Below are 17,513 nucleotides of genomic sequence, written 5' to 3' on the forward strand. Positions count from 1 at the left end.
ACCTTTAGTTGTACTTTAAGAAAACACATATGTGAAGTTTTATAAGCCTTAGGATTCATGCAATTTTCTTTGCCTAGCATAACTTCCCAGTGCTTTCCCTTTCCCAGGGAAGCCATATGTGCCATGCCATACAAGTGAAAAACTTCTGCAACCATGATTTTGAAAACGCCAATACTTCAGCATTTTAAGGACGCCGGGAAGTGGGCTGGAGCTTATAGCCATGTAACCGCTGTGATTGGCTGTCACGGCGGTCACATGATCAGAAAACTCCCTATTACAGGCAGTGAACAGGAGCTTTCAGTTCGCCGCTGGTAACTATGTCGGGAGCATGCACGGCACGTACTCTTGTCACAGCACTATCGGCGATATTGCACACAAATATGTGGCCACTGGGCGCCAAGGCCTGGTCGCCCAGAGGCCCATATTTGCATGCGCTCAGCGCCTAGGGAGTTAAACATGTATGCGTGTATCATGTGTTTTCCAAATGCCCAACTTTCACTTTCAGAAAATATGTTGGGTATGCAGGCACAAGTAAGCATGACAAACCATAGAATGAAATGATCACTAAATATCTAAATAACTTCTTGCTTACTGTTAAAGTTAGATTTAAAGCGGAACTATACTCTCCTCCATTCCAGCAATGCAGTGTCCAGGAGCTCACTGCTGGGCTCTGATGTCTTCAGACAGTCGTCTTTTGGGTTCCAATCTTTGGCCATTTTGATTTGCCAGGCCAAGGTGATGTCAATCTGGAGAATATGTGGGCATTCATTGATCTGATCTCTGCAGATGTTAAAATTGAGCTGTGCGTTTACATTGTAAATAGCCAGGTGAGGATACTTTGAAGTAGTATGCCAGGCTAAGCCTAACTAGTCTTAAAACTGCTCCCTCCCCCATTATAACACCTATACAGGAAGTTCCCGAGTTACGAACACAATAGGGACTGTAGGTTTGTTCATAAGTCGAAGTTGTTCATAAGTCGCTACACTACATTTGTAAGTGTAACTTCCGGTCGGAACACTGCATTCGTAAGTGTAACGTCCGCCTGTGCATGGATGTGGGATGTTCCGGGCGCTTGTTATGTTATCTGGGGCTCTTCTGGCCATGCAATACATGTAGTACTGCAGTATGGGATGTGTCCGGAGGTATCCAGGACCAGCGTGGAGCACAAGCGGCCGGCATTTGAGGCCGTTCGTAAGTAGGAGTCGTTCGTAACTCGGGGACTGCCTGTACTGACTAACCTGTGTAAGAAAGATGTATATAATTACCTATTTTCAGCTCTGGTCTGATCATGTGATCCAGCTCCCCTGTGTAAATCGGTGGCAACTGCAGGGGAGCAGAGAGAGCGTGCCAACAATGAATGAGCCATGGAAGCCTATGGGTGAGGTCACTGCTTCCAGGCATTCCCAGCCATTGTTGAGGGCTCTCTCATCTCCCATGCATCATGTGATTCCACAGGAGCAGGCTGAAAATAGGTAATTATATACATCTTTCTTACACAGGTTAGTCAGCATAGGTGTTGGGGGTGGAGCATTGTAAAGACTGGTTATATTTAGCATGGAATTCCACTGTTTACCTTTTAAACAGACTTGTGAAGACTTTGTACAGCTTTATAGCAGTTTTCTGATTTTACTAGATCCAGCCTTTCTCATGTTTTGGCACAGACCATTCACCCTTCACTTTCTTCACCTTCACAGGACAATAAGTGACATCTGGGTGTAGACAGCACAGTGCTGACCTATGACGTGTCACAGCCGTGACCCACTGTGGGCACCATGCCAGTTGCCTGCATTAAATGTCAAACTCGGGACATGTTATTTTTTGCCCTGGGCATGTGTGTTCTCCCCGTTTTTGTTTCCTGACTCTCATGTTTGACTCTCATGTTTATTTGGCTGGATGCTTCTTTCCTTATCTTTCTAGGCTGAGGGTAACCATTTTAGTTACAAATGTATTTTTGGTGACAAAGGAAAATCACCGACTGCAGTTTGCCATTAAAGTGAATCTATTATCCGCACACTGTGTAGGCAGCCATGAGCTTGATTAGTTTATAGGTTTTATTCGCCATGCACAAGGGACAGCTCTAAAGCACAAGGCCCAGTGCAAGAAAATTCATTGGTTTAATGACTTTACCTACTCGGAAGCAAAGTCCATAAACAATATGCTATTGGACGGAAGTCTCAGATCTCAGACAGTAAGGTTTTCAAAAGAATTCAACGCACGGGCTACTTTTCTTTTTCCTCTGTGTTTCCCTTGATGTCAACGTGAGCTTCATGGACAGGTTGTGATTTGGAAGTCAGTCCACATAAAACTGGTATTTCAGTGTTTGGCAGATTAATCATTTAAAATGGTTGTAAATGCTCTTTTGTTTTTTTAATAACAAAAAGGTTTATACTTGCCTGCTCTTTGCAATGGAATTGCAGAGAGTGGCCCCGAACCTCCTTTTTTTGGGTTCCCCGCCAGCGCTTCTGCCCTCCGCAAGAGTGCCTCCATAGAAAGCTGCTTTCTATGGGATCACTTGTGCGGGCTCGCTCCAGAGCTTCAATGTCTGCATCTATAGACACAGACAGTGGGGGTTGGCCCACCCCCCACTCCCTTATCACTGGCTTTGACAGTAGCTGAGCCAATGGCCCCGAAAGCAAAGCCCGAGAGACAAGGAAATGAGGGGGAGAAGAGCTACGGATGTGCACAGTGCTCAATCAAATGAGGGGGGATACTGATGCCCAAACATTTTTTTTACCTTGAAGCTTTATAACCACATTACCATTTTTTTTAAAGGTGTTCTAAGCCTATGTGTTTTTTCACCTTAGTGCATCCTATGCATTAAGGTGAAAAAACACCTGGCAGTGACCAGACCACAAGGCCCCCCCGTTTTACTTACCTGAGCCCTTGAACTTGACCCATGGGGATGCGCTGTCTCTCTGCCCGGGGTTCTAGGCTCTTGATTGGATAGATTGACAGCAGCGCAGCCATTGGCTCCTGCTGCTGTCAATCAAATCCAATGACGCGGGGGGCGGGCCCGAGTCCTGCATTCGGCCTCCGAATGCTGGACTCAGGAGCGTGCTTGCAAGGTAACCCCCCAGGAGAGCGCTTCACACAGGGGGTTATCCGATGTTGGTAAGAGCCGCCGAGGGACCCCAGAAGAGCAGGTTCAGGACCACTCTGTGCAAAACGAGTTGCACAGTGGAGGTAAGTATGATATTTTTGTTTTTTGTTTTTTTAAACGAACCCTTACAATCACTTTAAGGCAGTGGCTTCCAAATTGTGGCCGGGGGGGAGTAGGGGCTTCTGCGGACATTTGCTTGCCTTTGTCCGGCCCTTGGGACACTATTTCTCCAACTGACCACAATGATGAGACACCATGACACCATTCTTCCCACTGACACCATCAATGATGCACTATTCCTCCCGCTGACACCAACAGTGGGGCATTATTCCTCCTGCTAAAACCAATGATGGGGCAGTGTTTACTTCCACCGATGCTGGAGCATTTTCAACTCCCACTAGCAACCGTCTGGCATCCTTAATGCCTGAAGGACCATAAAGTCAGCTCTTTGTTTAGCAAGGTTTAAGATCCCCTGCTCTAGGGGAATCTATCGGTGAGATCTCCGCATTGGGATCCCAGGTCTGTACACCAGCTCTGGCCATTAAGGAGGGGTTCCCCCAATCCTTGCTGGATTCAAGTAGCCAAAACTCCCAGGTGGACCGAAACAAAACTTGGAGTTATGGCACAGAGAATCTTTGAGAGTCCAAGATATATAAAAAGCCAGGGTCTGATTTGGCCTGCAAAGCTATAACTTTAGGTAAAATTTTACTTTTGGGTGCACTGCTTCTTTAATATAGAAGTATATTATTTTTAAATACATTTTTTAATTAATCCAGATATGCCAAAAAATGACACTACACCAGTTACAGCATAGTCTGAGCAGAGAAAGCTTCACAACAATAGAAAAAACGGCACAATCATCAATCGCAAACCTCCAGACAGGACGGTATTAACATTTCTTCATGAATAAAGTAGAATAGAAACTGCTTTCCAGGTAATTTCGGAAAATAGGGAAGGAGAACCATCAAATTCAGACATAATCATGAATTGTGCTGTATCAATATCGTGACTAACCTTAAGAATCTGCAAAGGTTAGCATCCCAAATGGCTGTAAAATATTGGGCTATATATGCACTAGCGGTTCTGAACACCTTCTGTTCTAAGAAGCCATGCTACCCTATTAAAAATTGATTGACATCTGCAAAAAAAAAAAAGAAAAGAAATTGGATGCAATACTTTTATCAATGAGAAAATGTTCTTACCACTGCTCAGCCCAAAATGGCCATCACTTTGCTTGCTTTCCATGGGGCCCCCTATCTGTCAGGTATGCCGGACCTTCAGAGCGCTTGTTCCGGTAATGTCACAGGCTGCATCCAGGGTGCATGTTTAGGAGATATTCATTTTACCTCCAGGTAAGCCATATTATAGGCTTACCTGTAGGTAAAAATTACAAAGCGGGCTTTACTACCGCTTTAAGGGGTACCCTCCATTTTGTGGATAGCTGCAAAAAAAAACACCCTTGTGCCCAGTGATAATTTAACTCACCTACCACAAACCTGTGTCCAAATCCCCATGTTCATCTCAACCAATCATTGCCATGACACAGGCTCTTGCCTCGGTTGCCAAGTACTTGATAGATGTGCCATCATTCAATTAGACCAAATTTTGACCAAAGAACCTGGGAGTGTTTAACTTAACCTTTAAAGCAGACCTAGCAGCAGATATGCTTTTATATGAAGTGCATGCATGCTAAGTAATGTGTAAGTGTAACACATCCGGGCATTTATTACCTCTCTAAGAGATCACCGTACTCAACCTGACAATGCCACTTTCTGCTTTTTTCTGCAAGACTACAGCGCCATCTTTGTTTGGGCATCATCCGTGGTCATTTTCTACTTTCTAGACCAAGATGCCAGCTCAGAGATGACACGATCCTATAAATCCTGATGCCTGTGCAGTTCTTGGCTGTGTTCACAAATGTCTGACATGGGTCAGCTGCTACGGCCTCTCATCCAGTGACTGGCTACAATATTTCATTGTACAATCTGATTACTGGGGGAGAGATACTGAGGAAATGCTTCCTCCTGCCTGCAGCAAACTGAGTCACAAACTGGAGCTTACAGCGGTATTAAACCCAAAAGCAAACCTTTATTATATTGCAGCTTACCAATTCTTAGATGTGATGGCTACATTAGTTTTTTTTTTTTTAGGCTTTCTTTCCTTTATTTTCATCTGGTGATTTGGCCAGTAAGTCTGTTTTTCAACAGAACACACACTGCTGCAATTGTATCGGTTAGCATGTTGAGACAAACCATTTACCATTGACAGGGGTGCTTACAAAGATCAGCTTTTGTTAATGTAAAACCTTTATCCCAAAAGGGGAAAAAAACTGCTGTAACTGCAGTGTGAGTTGGAGTTTGGCTCCAAATCATTAGTGAATTTAAATCTGCTAGTACATCTAACTTTCACCTCCATCCAGATCCACAATGCTGCTGCCTGCTGTGCCCCCTGTGCTCTTTCATCCAGAGTGGAGGCACTCTAATACAGGTGGAGTATTACTGGGCAAATGACTAAGTTAAAAACAGAGGGGAAAAAGGACTAAAAAAGGATCTGTGTGTGTAAACACAGTTTCCAGTTCTCTGAACAGCGATCTGTCATCTCCCCTGCACAGTCCCCTCCCCCCTTCAGTTAGAACACAAACTAGGAAACACATTAACCCCTTGATCGCTCCCTGGTGTTAACCCCTTCATTGCCAGTGACATTTTTACAGTAATCAATGCATTTTTATAGCATTGATCGCTGTATTAATGCCAGTGGTCCCAAAAATGTGTCAAAATTGTCCGATGTCTCCGTCATAATGTCGCAGTCACTATAAAAATCGCAGATCGCCGCCATTACTAGTAAAAAAAATTAAAAAATAAAAATGCCATAAAACTATCCCCTATTTTGTAGACGCTATAACTTTTGTGCAAGCCAATCAATATACGCTTATTGCGAGATATATATATATATATATATATATATATATATATATATATATATATTTTTTTTTTTTTTTTTTTACCAAAAATATGTAGAAGAATATATATCGGCCTAAACTGAGGAAAAAAGTATTTTTTTATATATATTTTTGGGGGATATTTATTATAGTAAAAAATAATGCGTTTTTTTTTTTTTTTCAAAATTGTTGCACTTTTTTGTTTATAGCACAAAAAATAAAAACCGCAGAGGCAATCAAGTACCACCAAAAGCTCTATTTGTGGGAAAAAATGGACGTCAATTTTGTTTGGGTGCCACGTCGCATGACCGCGCAATTGTCAGTTAAAGCGACGCAGTGCCGAATCGCAAAAAGTGCTCTGGTCAGGAAGGGGGTAAAATCTTCCGGGGCTGAAGCGGTTAAGGGCGGCTTTTTAATGATAAAATGTAGAGTTTTAGTCTTGTCAGCTAAATATTAAGCTAATATGGACAAAAAAATTTGCACTGCACGCTGTACCTTCTTTTCTACTTGTCACTCTGACATATGTTTATCGGTTACACAGAGTAAGATACGAGAGGTGGGAGGGGTGCGATTTCCTCTGCCCTTTTACACCATGTCTGCAGAAGTGCAGAGTCTGCCTATGAATCTAGTCTCTCCCCTTCACTGGCGTTTTTTAAGAACAGGGCGGGAGAAAAGGGAAAAAACGAACTGTATGATCTAGCTGAGAAATAAATTTGTCAAGAGCTTTAAAGAGAGGAAACTGTTCCCTGCTTATATCCTCACACCTGCCCCTGGCATGAAGCACTGTAAGACCTGCGTGCATAAAAATGTAAACTTATTGTATTACACTTTCCGTAATTTGCTTACCTGGCAAAAACTTGCAGCAGACAGTTTAAATGTCAGGCCTTAGCTGTGCTTAATTTATACTTCTAAAACACAGAACACAATATTTTTAAGGGTATTTTATACTAGGTGATGAATTTTCAAAAAAAAAAAAAATTACTGCATTTAAAGCGTTTGTTAACCCTGAAAAAAAAACAGATCCTGTTCCCTTAAAGCATGTTATACAGCACAGTGCTTGCCCCCTGTAACACCTAAAAACCAGGCTGATCCTGCCAGGCTATGCCCTCCCCTCTGTAAACTGACCACAGTGTCTCATGGCTGCTGAGCCCTGACACCGTGCCTCCGCCATCCGCAGCCCTGCTCACTGTCTCTTGTGTCTTCTCCTCCGTCCTCTCCCCCCTCCCCTCCCTGATATTTAATATTAAAAGCTCCCATCCCCTCTGTATTATAACAATACGTTCCCCTGTGTTTGTGGTATGTAATAAATATGCTTCTCTGTACCGATAACACAGCGCCCCCCCCCTGCGATCATGTGACGACTCTGCTCTGTCTCTCCTCTCCAGCTGACGTCAGCGCTCAGCCCCGCCCACTGGAACTGTCAGCCGGCAGAGGAGAGAGAGGAGGCAACTGAGCCAGGAAGATGCTGTGTTATCTGTACAGATAAGCATATTTATTATATAACACAGGCACAGGGGAACTTCTTGTTATAAGACAGAGGGGATGGAAGCTTTTTATAGAAGTGGCTTAACAACCACATTAAGTGGAAATGAATCAATCAACATTGACGATTTTTAATGCTTATGCTGATTAGCATTAGTAAATAGATAGGATATTATATTTACGGTAATTGTTTTGACTGTTTAATTTTTTTTACATCTCTTCAATTACTTTCTGGTTTCTTGCCTAGGTAAATGATGCTATACATACCAGGGGTCTTCAGGGGGGGGCTCTTTCTCATCAAAGCACACCCTCCTGCCTGCATGCCTGACCTATAAACTGATATATTCCAGGAAGTAAATGCTACATAAATCATCTACCCTTACTCAAGATGGCTGCGGCCAGAAATGCTAGGGGGGTGTTTTTCACAGTGATTTCTCAGCAAAATAAAGCATGGAGACATGGATGGATGGGGGAGTTTTCTTTTGAATGTGAAAAATGAATTAAATAGTGTTTTGTGCTGACCAGATGCAGCATAGTTCCACTTTAAAATAAGAAGAGAGAGTACAATAAAGTATACAAAAAAGTGCTCTTTTTTTGGTCTGTTAAATGTACTGTACAATTGAAAGTGTTTTGTTTTTTTTTAATTTCTGATTAAAGCATAATCTAAACCAAAGAACAAACATTTTAAATATTGCAGCTTACCAGTCCATAGTTTAAAGGGGTTGTAAAGGTTCATGTTTTTTCACCTTAATGCATCCTGGCAGTCACCGGCCCCCTATTCCCCCCTCCCCCCCGTTTTACTTACCTGAACCCCCTTATCTCTTCAGCGGGGATGCACTGTCTCTCTCTCCCTGGGGTCCCAGCTCTTGATTGGATAGATTGAAAGCAGCACAGCCATTGGCTCTCACTGTCAATCAAATCCAGTGACACAGGGGGAGGCCGAGTCCAGCATTCGGCGGCTATGGACGCCAAATGCTGGACTCGGGAGTGCGCCCGCAAGGTTATTCCCTGGGAGAGCGCTTCTCTGAGGGGGTTATCTGATGTGGGGAGGGGCCGCAAGTGCTGCCGGGGGACCCCAGAAGAGCAGGTTCGGGGCCATTCTGTGCAAAATGAGCTGCACAGTGGAGGTAAGTGGCATGTTTGTTATTTAAAAAAAAAAAAAAAGAACCCTTACAATCACTTTAAGGTGGCTACATTCGTTTTGTTGTTGCCAGGCTTGATTCCCTTTTTTTTCACCTGGTGATCCTGCCAGTAACACACTTCCTGTCCTGTGGTGACTACCCTCACTCCTACGCTATATCTTTCAAGGGAACCATGGTTGTCACCCATGTCTTCCTCTCCATTATATGGGGGGTAGGGAGAATAGTAGCATCCAGAATGAAGATAAGATGTATGCTTCCAGTTTAACTAGAAAAAAAACGAAAAAATAAAAAGCAATCCAACCACCACGCCAAAGGACTGGTTAAGCTGCAATATATTTGATTTTATGTTTGTGGGTTTAGATGCATTTTAATCTTTGTGACCAGTTGTCATTGAAGCCTAGGTGCCCAGGCCACATTTAGCAGCATCAGTTAACTTGATTATAATTCTGTGACTAATTTGAATATCTAAATATTTTTAAAAGGACATATAAAGCTTTTATTTTTTTTTCAGCCAAACCTATACACAGTGCCATCTTCAGGCTGCTTGTGGCATCTGCATGCTGAAGGTTAATTTTATGAATAAAGATTCCACCCTGTGTGTGAATACATAGCGGACATAGTGATCACGTGATTAGGAAACACTCTGATTGGTTCCTGATCATTCTGTCAATAACAGCCAGTTCTGACAGGTAGCAGCCATGCACTTTGTCAGCTGCCACAGATGAACTGGAACTAAGATGAACATTCCCTCAGCATGGGATATTGTGCAGGGATGATTAATCTACAAATTGCAGGCAGAGTGCAACTTGTCCTTTGCTCACTATTAGGCCTAAATGTGCCACCTTTTCTTGGGGAAATTACTATTCCTAAAGCCTACATCCATCCATATTTTTTTCGTTTTGGGTAGACTTGGAGAGAGTTAAAAAAACATTTTTTTTTTTTTTATTATTGGAAAAATTTTCTCTGTGGAGATTGTCAATGTGACGCCCATATAAGAAATGAAGGGTTTGTCTATCATTGAGAAATGCACATTACCCAAACAAATGAAGATTAGCACTCTTGGAGCCCTCGGCTCATAATTCAATGGTTCCTGCCTATGTGCACACCATGTGTTGGATGCTGTAGTAACATTACTATGCTATGGCACGAACCTAGAATTGTCTTGACTATTTTCATTTTCTATAGTTTTAAATATTACGAGGTGTTGATCTGAACTATGTACACTTTTTCAGGGTATATTCTGCATTGTAACTACAGAATTGTTGGCTCTGTTTAATCAAACATTAAAGTGGATGTAAACCTGAAAAAAATTAAGGCTTGTACCTTGTACAGTATAGGATTTCATGTCACCTGTGCCCAGTCTTGCTACGAAGAGTTAATCCAGCTCTGAGCAGTCCTCTTATATTTTTTCAGTGAGATAAAAACTGACACAGAGAAATAAGAGTCAGTTCTTCCCCCTTGCTGTCAGTGACAGGTGATTTACATATCTCATGCACAAGCCTGAGAGTGGCATTCTGTGTACTTCAGATCCCCTCCTCCTTTCTTCTCCAGCTCTCCCAGGATTGGGAGATCCCTCCTCCTTTCTTCTCCAGCTCTCCCAGGATTGGCTGCTCCACACCTCAGCATGATTGGACATGCTGAAGTCATGTGGTGGCTTTTCTTTGTTTTGACTGGATGTTGGTGATCATAGAAGTTCAGTGTAAGAAATACATAGAACATGCACGTTGACAAGGGGAGTGTAGAGGTGGGCGGGGAGTCTACTGACATCACGACTCCACCCACCGAGCTCTGGACAACAGACCCACCCACAGAATCTGCAGTTTTTCGGGTCTCATAACAGACAGAGGGGAGACATTTGACAGGTAAAGATACATGTAGGAGGCATGTATATCCTTATAGATAACCCCTATGGCAGTAGTTTAGAAAGGATGAGAGTGGGTTTACATCCACTTTAATAAAGCCTTTTGTAAAAGATTAGCACCCTTGTTGAATGAATGCTAAGAAAATCAATTACAGGCCTGGTCAGCTTATAGTTTTCATTTAAGCTGGCTATAGATGGATCAAAGTTTGGATGATTCAGCATGGACTGGGCCTATTTTGACCTGTTTGTGGCAGTTTCCACTTGAGAGACGTTGATCAACTTCAAAAAGCAATGTCAAAAAGAAATGTTGGAAAATGTTAATTCAATCATCAGCTGTAGCACTGATCAGTTTGTTCTGACAGCGAAGAAGTCCCCACTGTCAGAATACAATAGCACAGTCCAGAGGATTGGCATGGATGGGGGAATCCGTTTGTGTTTTTCTAAACAGCAAGCTGGCTGGTTAAAAAAAGAAAACAACCCATCACTCATCTATGCCCAGTCTAGCATTACAAAGGAATAGTATGGAATTTTGGCTCCTTAAGGGTCGTACACACATGATGAGAATATCGGACGAGTGATTGTCTGTTTAGTATTTTTGCATGCTAGCCTCCATATCGAAAATAAAGAGGTTACTCAATCTACGAAAGTTCTCGTACAAGAGAATACCACTTCGGAAGTGATGTAATGTAGTGTATTGTATTTTTGGATGAGAACTGTACTGATTAGATGAAAATCGTACAATCTGGTATCGTATGAGAAAAATGTATACGATAATATAACGTGTCCAGCTAATACTTCTATTTTGTTTTGTTTTTGGCAGTACCACCAAAGCCTACAGATCTGCCTCCTTCTCCTTCACCATACAAACACCAAAATCCTAACTGGAGGACCTTTCCCCGGGGCCGGCCCAGGATGGACGATGGTACATCACCACCACTGGCTGAGAGGTCGCCCAAAATCACTGATCTTATCAGCCGCTTTGAAAGCAACAGGTGTGTATTGTGCATTGACAAGGTGGGAATGGGAGGGATTTGGGGGGCGTGGTGGTATCACGTGGCATGCTTTTTAGCCAGATTTTGTCCAGCAGATTATTTGTTGGGTTTTACAGAACTTGCAGTTTTTTGTTTTTGTTTTGTTTTGCTTTGTTTTTTTTTTGCAATGGCAACTTTTTTTGAACTGTGTGACAAGGGCTAGGGAAGTGCTTTTTTTTTTTTTTTTGATTGGAAAGCTGTTGTTGGAAGCAGATTGTCTGATAAGCAAACATTTGTAAATTCCGAAGATTCTTTATTTTGTAGTCTTTGTGCCATTTCTTGTGGAATGTTCTCTACATTTCATAAGATTACAGTTGAACTCCAGGAACAACATAAATAAGTGTGTAAAAACACAAATAACTGTACCTGTGTAATTATAAATCACGGAAATTATTTTTTTAAGTGTAAGTATCTAAAATTGACATGCTAGAAGCCTCTTGCAATCCCCTGTACAGCAGAGCTCAGAGTGATGGACAGGAATGGGAGGAATCAACTGTGCTGCATAAAAATGTTGTTAAATGCAAACACAGTAAACAGTACTTGTGCTTATCCCAGAGGTGACCCATAAAGAGAAGTCCAAAAACATACAAAAAGGTGTTCCATCCTTGAAGGGGTTAATTCATTTTAAATAGCACCACCGTGCAGCTCTCTAATCAGAGGGCACTGAAAACTGTGGAAACACAAGCAGAGAGAAGAGCGCACAGTGGGCTCTGGTGCAAAACTTTTTATTTAATAAGTAAAAAAATAGATAAAATCAATGCACTCACAAACATGAGTAGGTACAGGCATTTCACCTGCTAATCCCCCTCCTCTGCACAGCAGTGGTGGCCCATCCATTAGGGGTACACAGGTGCCACCCCCTCCCCCCCTATCTATGCGTCCGGCCCCCTAATCTACATGCAGGGCGCCGGACGCATGGATTCCAATAGGGGGGTGTTTTTTTGTTTTTTTGTTTTTTTTTTTTAAAGCATGTGATTAGAGTCAGGGGCTCTATTAGGCTTCAAAAAAGGAAGGGTGGGCTCTAAGCCCACCCAGTTGTGTGACAAAAGTGAATAAATATTGGCAGAAAAAGAAACCGAGGATAAGCCTTGTGGTACTGAATAAAGACAAAAAGCAAGGGGGGCTGGGGGTGCTGGATATCAAAAATTACTATAATGCAATATTAGTATCACAGGTGTTAGAATGGGTGAAAATGAATAAGGAAAAAAGATGGGTTAAATTGGAAAACACGATTAGCAATGTAGCACTGGGGGAAATAATTTGGATACCACCTGAATATAGAGAAATAAATGAAAATACACATATAATAACAAAGAAAATCTGGGATTTGATACACACAAAGGAAAAATGGGAATTTAATTCACCCCTGATACCATTAAAAGAAACAAATTTTTTTCCACCGGGGAAAGGGAAATTGTTTGGGGAATGGATAAAAAAAGATGCACAATTAAAAGATATCACGATGAAAGGGAAAATATACACATTACAGGATTTAAAACAAAAAAAATGACTTAATGGTAATAGACGAATGGCGGTACTCCCAGCTGAAACCAGTAAGATCCGAGAAGGACTTACGGCCATTTGAGTGGCTACGTATGGCAAAAGGAACAAAGAGGGGGATCTCAAGGATCTATAAAGTGCTTGTGAGATTGAAGGGGCCGGAAATACCACCATTCATAACAAAGTAGGAAGAACTGGGTAGGAGCGAGAAAGATCAAGATTATGGGAAAATCCTCAAGATGACACATTCCACGGCAATAGACAGTAACACCATAGAAATTAATTGTACATTTTTAGCACGCTGGTATAAAACACCAGATAAGGCACATAAATGTCAAAAGGAAGTTTCACGACTATGCTGGTGGGAATGTGGTGAAGTGGGAACAATGGCCCACATATGGTGGAAGTGCCCAAAAATTAAAAACTATTGGAGAGAGGTGTTGCAGGTAATTACGGAGATTACCAATATAGAGATTCCAGAGGAACCATGGAGGTGTTTGTTTCATGGGGTAAGAATGCCAATTAAACATTACCTGAGATCATTGGTTCCCCATCTAATGAATGCAGCCAAAAATGTAATACCTCGGCAGTGGCAGGAGATAGAAAGTTCTAAGATGGGAAGTTGGTGTAAAAAGGTGGATGAGGTTTACAATATGGAATATCTCAGGTTCTGTGGAGAGGAGGTAATAGAACGATTTGAAAGTAAATGGAGGGTCTGAAGAGAGTTTAGCTGTCAAGGAGATATGTAGAATTAAAGAGAGCAGAGGAAGGGGGGAGGTCGTGAGTCACGGCAGAGGTTTAGTAATATAAGGAGTGGGGAGGGGGTATAAATAATGGTAAATATTATTTGGTGGTTAAGTGTTGTAAAAAAAAAAAAAAAGTACCCACGGGCTCTCACACTGGGGCTGCAGGGGAGGCATTTTTCAGGCGCTTTGCAGGCACTATTTTTAGCCCAAAAGCGCCTAAAAAACGCCTCCGTGAAAGTGGCCTTAGTGACACTTTTTGGGTACCAGTGACGCTAATAGAGAGATCAGTGCTAAAAAAAAATGCACTAACGCTTCATAAATGATACTGGCAGGGAAGGGGTTACCATTGGCAATCAAAGGGTTAAATGTTTTCCCTATGTATGATTTCTAACTATTGGGGGAGTGCTTTGACTAAAGGAAAACAGATTTGTGGTTCTGCTTAGCAGAAACACAAGATCTCCATTTTTCTCTCTGGCAGAACTGCGTTCTGCCTTGTTTACATAGGCAGACCGTTGTTCTTCCTCTTTATGTACGATCGCCGGCTTCCCAGTGGACGTAGTGTCCGCCGGTCCCACTGATTGGCTCCCGCTGTTTCCAAACACAGCAGAAGTAAGGCTCCAGCGAAGAAGATGACGACGTACGGGTATGTGATTTTGCACTTAAGGGCCGCCCTGCCGCAGTACATGTACGTGGAGCGGTCCTTAAGTGCTTGAGCTTTAACATTAAGGCGGCTTCACACAGATCCACTGCGCTTTGGCGAAAGGGCAATGTACCCCGTGTTTTGGTGCGGTTAGCTGAGCTTTCCCATAGACTTCTATTATGCCCTGTGGTTTTGGTTTGTTTTCTTTACAGTGCACCAAAAAGTCGCTGCGAGGCTGAGCCAGATGCCTTTCAAGGCTCCTGAGTGGATCCCGACTCACGATTTTTCCCCAGCCAGAACCGGCTCTGTGATGTCAGCCGCTGAAAAGCGGTCACAGGAGTGCAGAAGAAATGCACTGCTGTGATCCACAGGAGAAGTACAGCCAAATAAGCTTTTTTTTGTTCAGCTAGTGGGGTGAATAAAAAAAAAAATACATTCCTCCATCCACACAAGCGAGGTGTATGGTGGATCTCTTCCCTCCCAGGCTGAGACATTGTATTCTGACAGTGGGACTCTCTGCTGGCAGTATAACCCCGATCAGAGGCTGCAGCTAAGACGCTTTTGGCAAAAGTTTTCCAACATTTCTGTTTGGCAACGTCAACTTCTGTTGAACAGGGAAGGCCACACATGGATCAAAATTTTGCTGGCTCTTGCTGAACTGGACAAATTTTAATCCATCTATGTCTAGCTTTACTCCAGTCATCTTTATTTTTTTAAAGTACAGAATACAGTTGGATAGAGTTAAATTTCTGTCAGATTCAATTTTCTGTCTGTGACATTTTCCTTCACTTACTGTTCATGTGACCTCCCTACAGAAATGAAAAAATACATTCAACTGTTAAAAAAAAAAAAAATCTTAAAATGTTTGCCTGTGGTTCTTTTGTGGGCTTTTGCGGGAATTGTAGAGCTTTTCTCAGCCGACACCGCTTGTTGATTCCTTTCCAGAAATCCATTAGCAAAAGCACACAACTAAGGTCCATCAAATAGTTGCCCATCCCCCTACTCCCATTTACACAAAGTACTCTAGTTGGTGAGATTTTAATGTTTAGCGTTTAGAATGATACCGCTGTAGCTTAAAGCTTAAAACAAAATAACAAATACACCTACATTAATATTATGTACTTTCACCAGTGATTTTTTTCTTGGTGAGAGTCCTCCTTTAAGTCCGATCTGTACAAGAGATGGGATATAGGTGGGGCCGAGGAAGAGAGTGTCTCTTCTGGTCTTGCCCTTTCCCTTCACTCATGTCTGACCACCTGGAAACTGTTGGCTTCCTATGTAGAAAGTCTGTTCCTGTGTGTGTGTGATGGATTACTGGATGGAGGACATATCGGTGGCTTGGTGCCATGGATTGAGCAGTGGCTCAGTGTCTTTACTGTCTGCATCGTGTTTTATAACCAAGCTGCAACATAACACAGCCAATCAACACCTTCATGCCAGACAGAGCCCAAAGCCTGCCAGTAGTGGACTGGAATTAGATATTATGAATTGTCCTCAGCCATGTGTTTTCTGTATATTCTGTTATGCCAGGTTTAGTAGGATTGTGTACGGTTGAGACTGATGGTACTTGTTTCAAAAATGTCATTAAAAATATAAATAAGTCAAAGGAGTGGAAACAATTCTCACATACAAGTATATAAACCGTTACCAAAGGTTAGAAGATTTTGGTGTGTGATGACCCTTTATGATCCCCTTTGGCACATCTACATGGTAGGATCCTGCCCCTTGTTTGGACGACTTCATACACTTGGAAGGTGGTCTGCCTATGGAGGACTTTAGGGGGTAATTTGTGACTTATTGCACACTGAGATTTTTTTTTATCTGTCACTATTTATAAATTCAAAAGCATGCCTGCAAAGAGAAAGGGTGATGCCTACTCTTTCTGCCGCTTGCACTTTGTCACTTCACAAACTACACTCGCAGAAATATATTTAGCATCTGGCACATCCAGAATTGCCTGGTTCACTCTGTGTTCCATGGATCCTATCACTAGCACCTACATCACTACTGTGTCTTCTAGCGACTTAGGGACTGGAAGAAAGAACCAAAGAACCAGTCTTCCGACACTCTCAGGAAGAGTTGAACACTGGACGTTTTTCATCCAGTGGAGCTTGTGAAGACATGCTTTCCATAGAAGGGGTAGGTATTAAAACTTTCCTGGCAGGTATACCTTTTGGTTTTGAGTTTTAAAACTGTGACAGAATCCTTTTAGGTGGTCATTTTAAGAGTGGTGTTAATTTTGGCCAATGCGTGTGTGCTGCTTCAGCCTGTTGGCTAGGTATTAAGATGCTGCTCATGGGTCCATATACATATGCAACTTCATATCTTACTAGACATGTGCAATTCACTTCAGTCCGAATATAAATTCGGATGAATTTTGGGTTATTCAGAGATTTGGATTTATCGTAGATTCGTATGCTTCGTTTCGCATATTCGTTTTCTAATGAATTCGAAATTTTCGGAACAATTCAGATCGGTCGAAAAATGATCAGCTGTTTCGAATGCATTAAGATAAAAAGCCTTCTGTGTGTAGCAGCCCCGCTAACACTTACCTGAGGTCCCTCTCTGTCCACGAGTGTCGCATCCGTACGAGATTCTCCCTCCTGATTGGCTGAGAATCAGCCATTTAGGGGAGAGAGGGGGCGGGCCGGGGCTCAGTGTCTGAATGGACACAAGGACCTGCGACTCGGCTTGGGTGCCCCCATAGCAAGCTGCTTGCTGTGGGTGCACTCAACAGGAGAGAGGGGCCAGGATCACAGAGGAGGATCAGGGCTGCTCTGTGCAAATCCATTGCAATAGAGCAGGTAAGTATAACATGTTTGTTATTTTTATAGGGAAAAAAACAAGACTTTACAATCACTTTAAAGCCTAAATCAGAACTAAACTTTCTCAATCAACATTTACTATTTTTTCATGCTGCTAGTAGTAAATAGATAGGAAAGTATATATTATAATAACTGGTTATAAACTTTTTTTTTTTTTGTTTTTTGTTTTTTACATTTCTTTAGTTACTAACTGATTTCTGGCCTATGTCAGAAATTATGTCATACATCCCAGGAGTCTTCATGGGCAG

The 17,513-nt window shown here is 42.3% G+C and overlaps 1 protein-coding gene across 10 annotated transcripts in view; it reads left to right on the forward strand.

The window, feature by feature from the left end:
- Nucleotides 1-17,513, forward strand: part of FGD4 (FYVE, RhoGEF and PH domain containing 4) — a 308,743-nt gene that overhangs the window by 250,753 nt on the left and 40,477 nt on the right. For all 10 annotated transcript variants that reach the window (XM_073621879.1, XM_073621878.1, XM_073621885.1 and 7 more), the window contains one exon: nucleotides 11,344-11,515. In XM_073621879.1, coding sequence (XP_073477980.1) covers nucleotides 11,344-11,515 — 172 coding nt within the window. The remainder of the gene's footprint in view (nucleotides 1-11,343; nucleotides 11,516-17,513) is intronic.

The sequence above is a fragment of the Aquarana catesbeiana genome, linkage group LG03, assembly GCF_042186555.1.
Source record: "Aquarana catesbeiana isolate 2022-GZ linkage group LG03, ASM4218655v1, whole genome shotgun sequence".
Classification (NCBI taxonomy): Eukaryota; Metazoa; Chordata; class Amphibia; order Anura; family Ranidae; genus Aquarana; species Aquarana catesbeiana.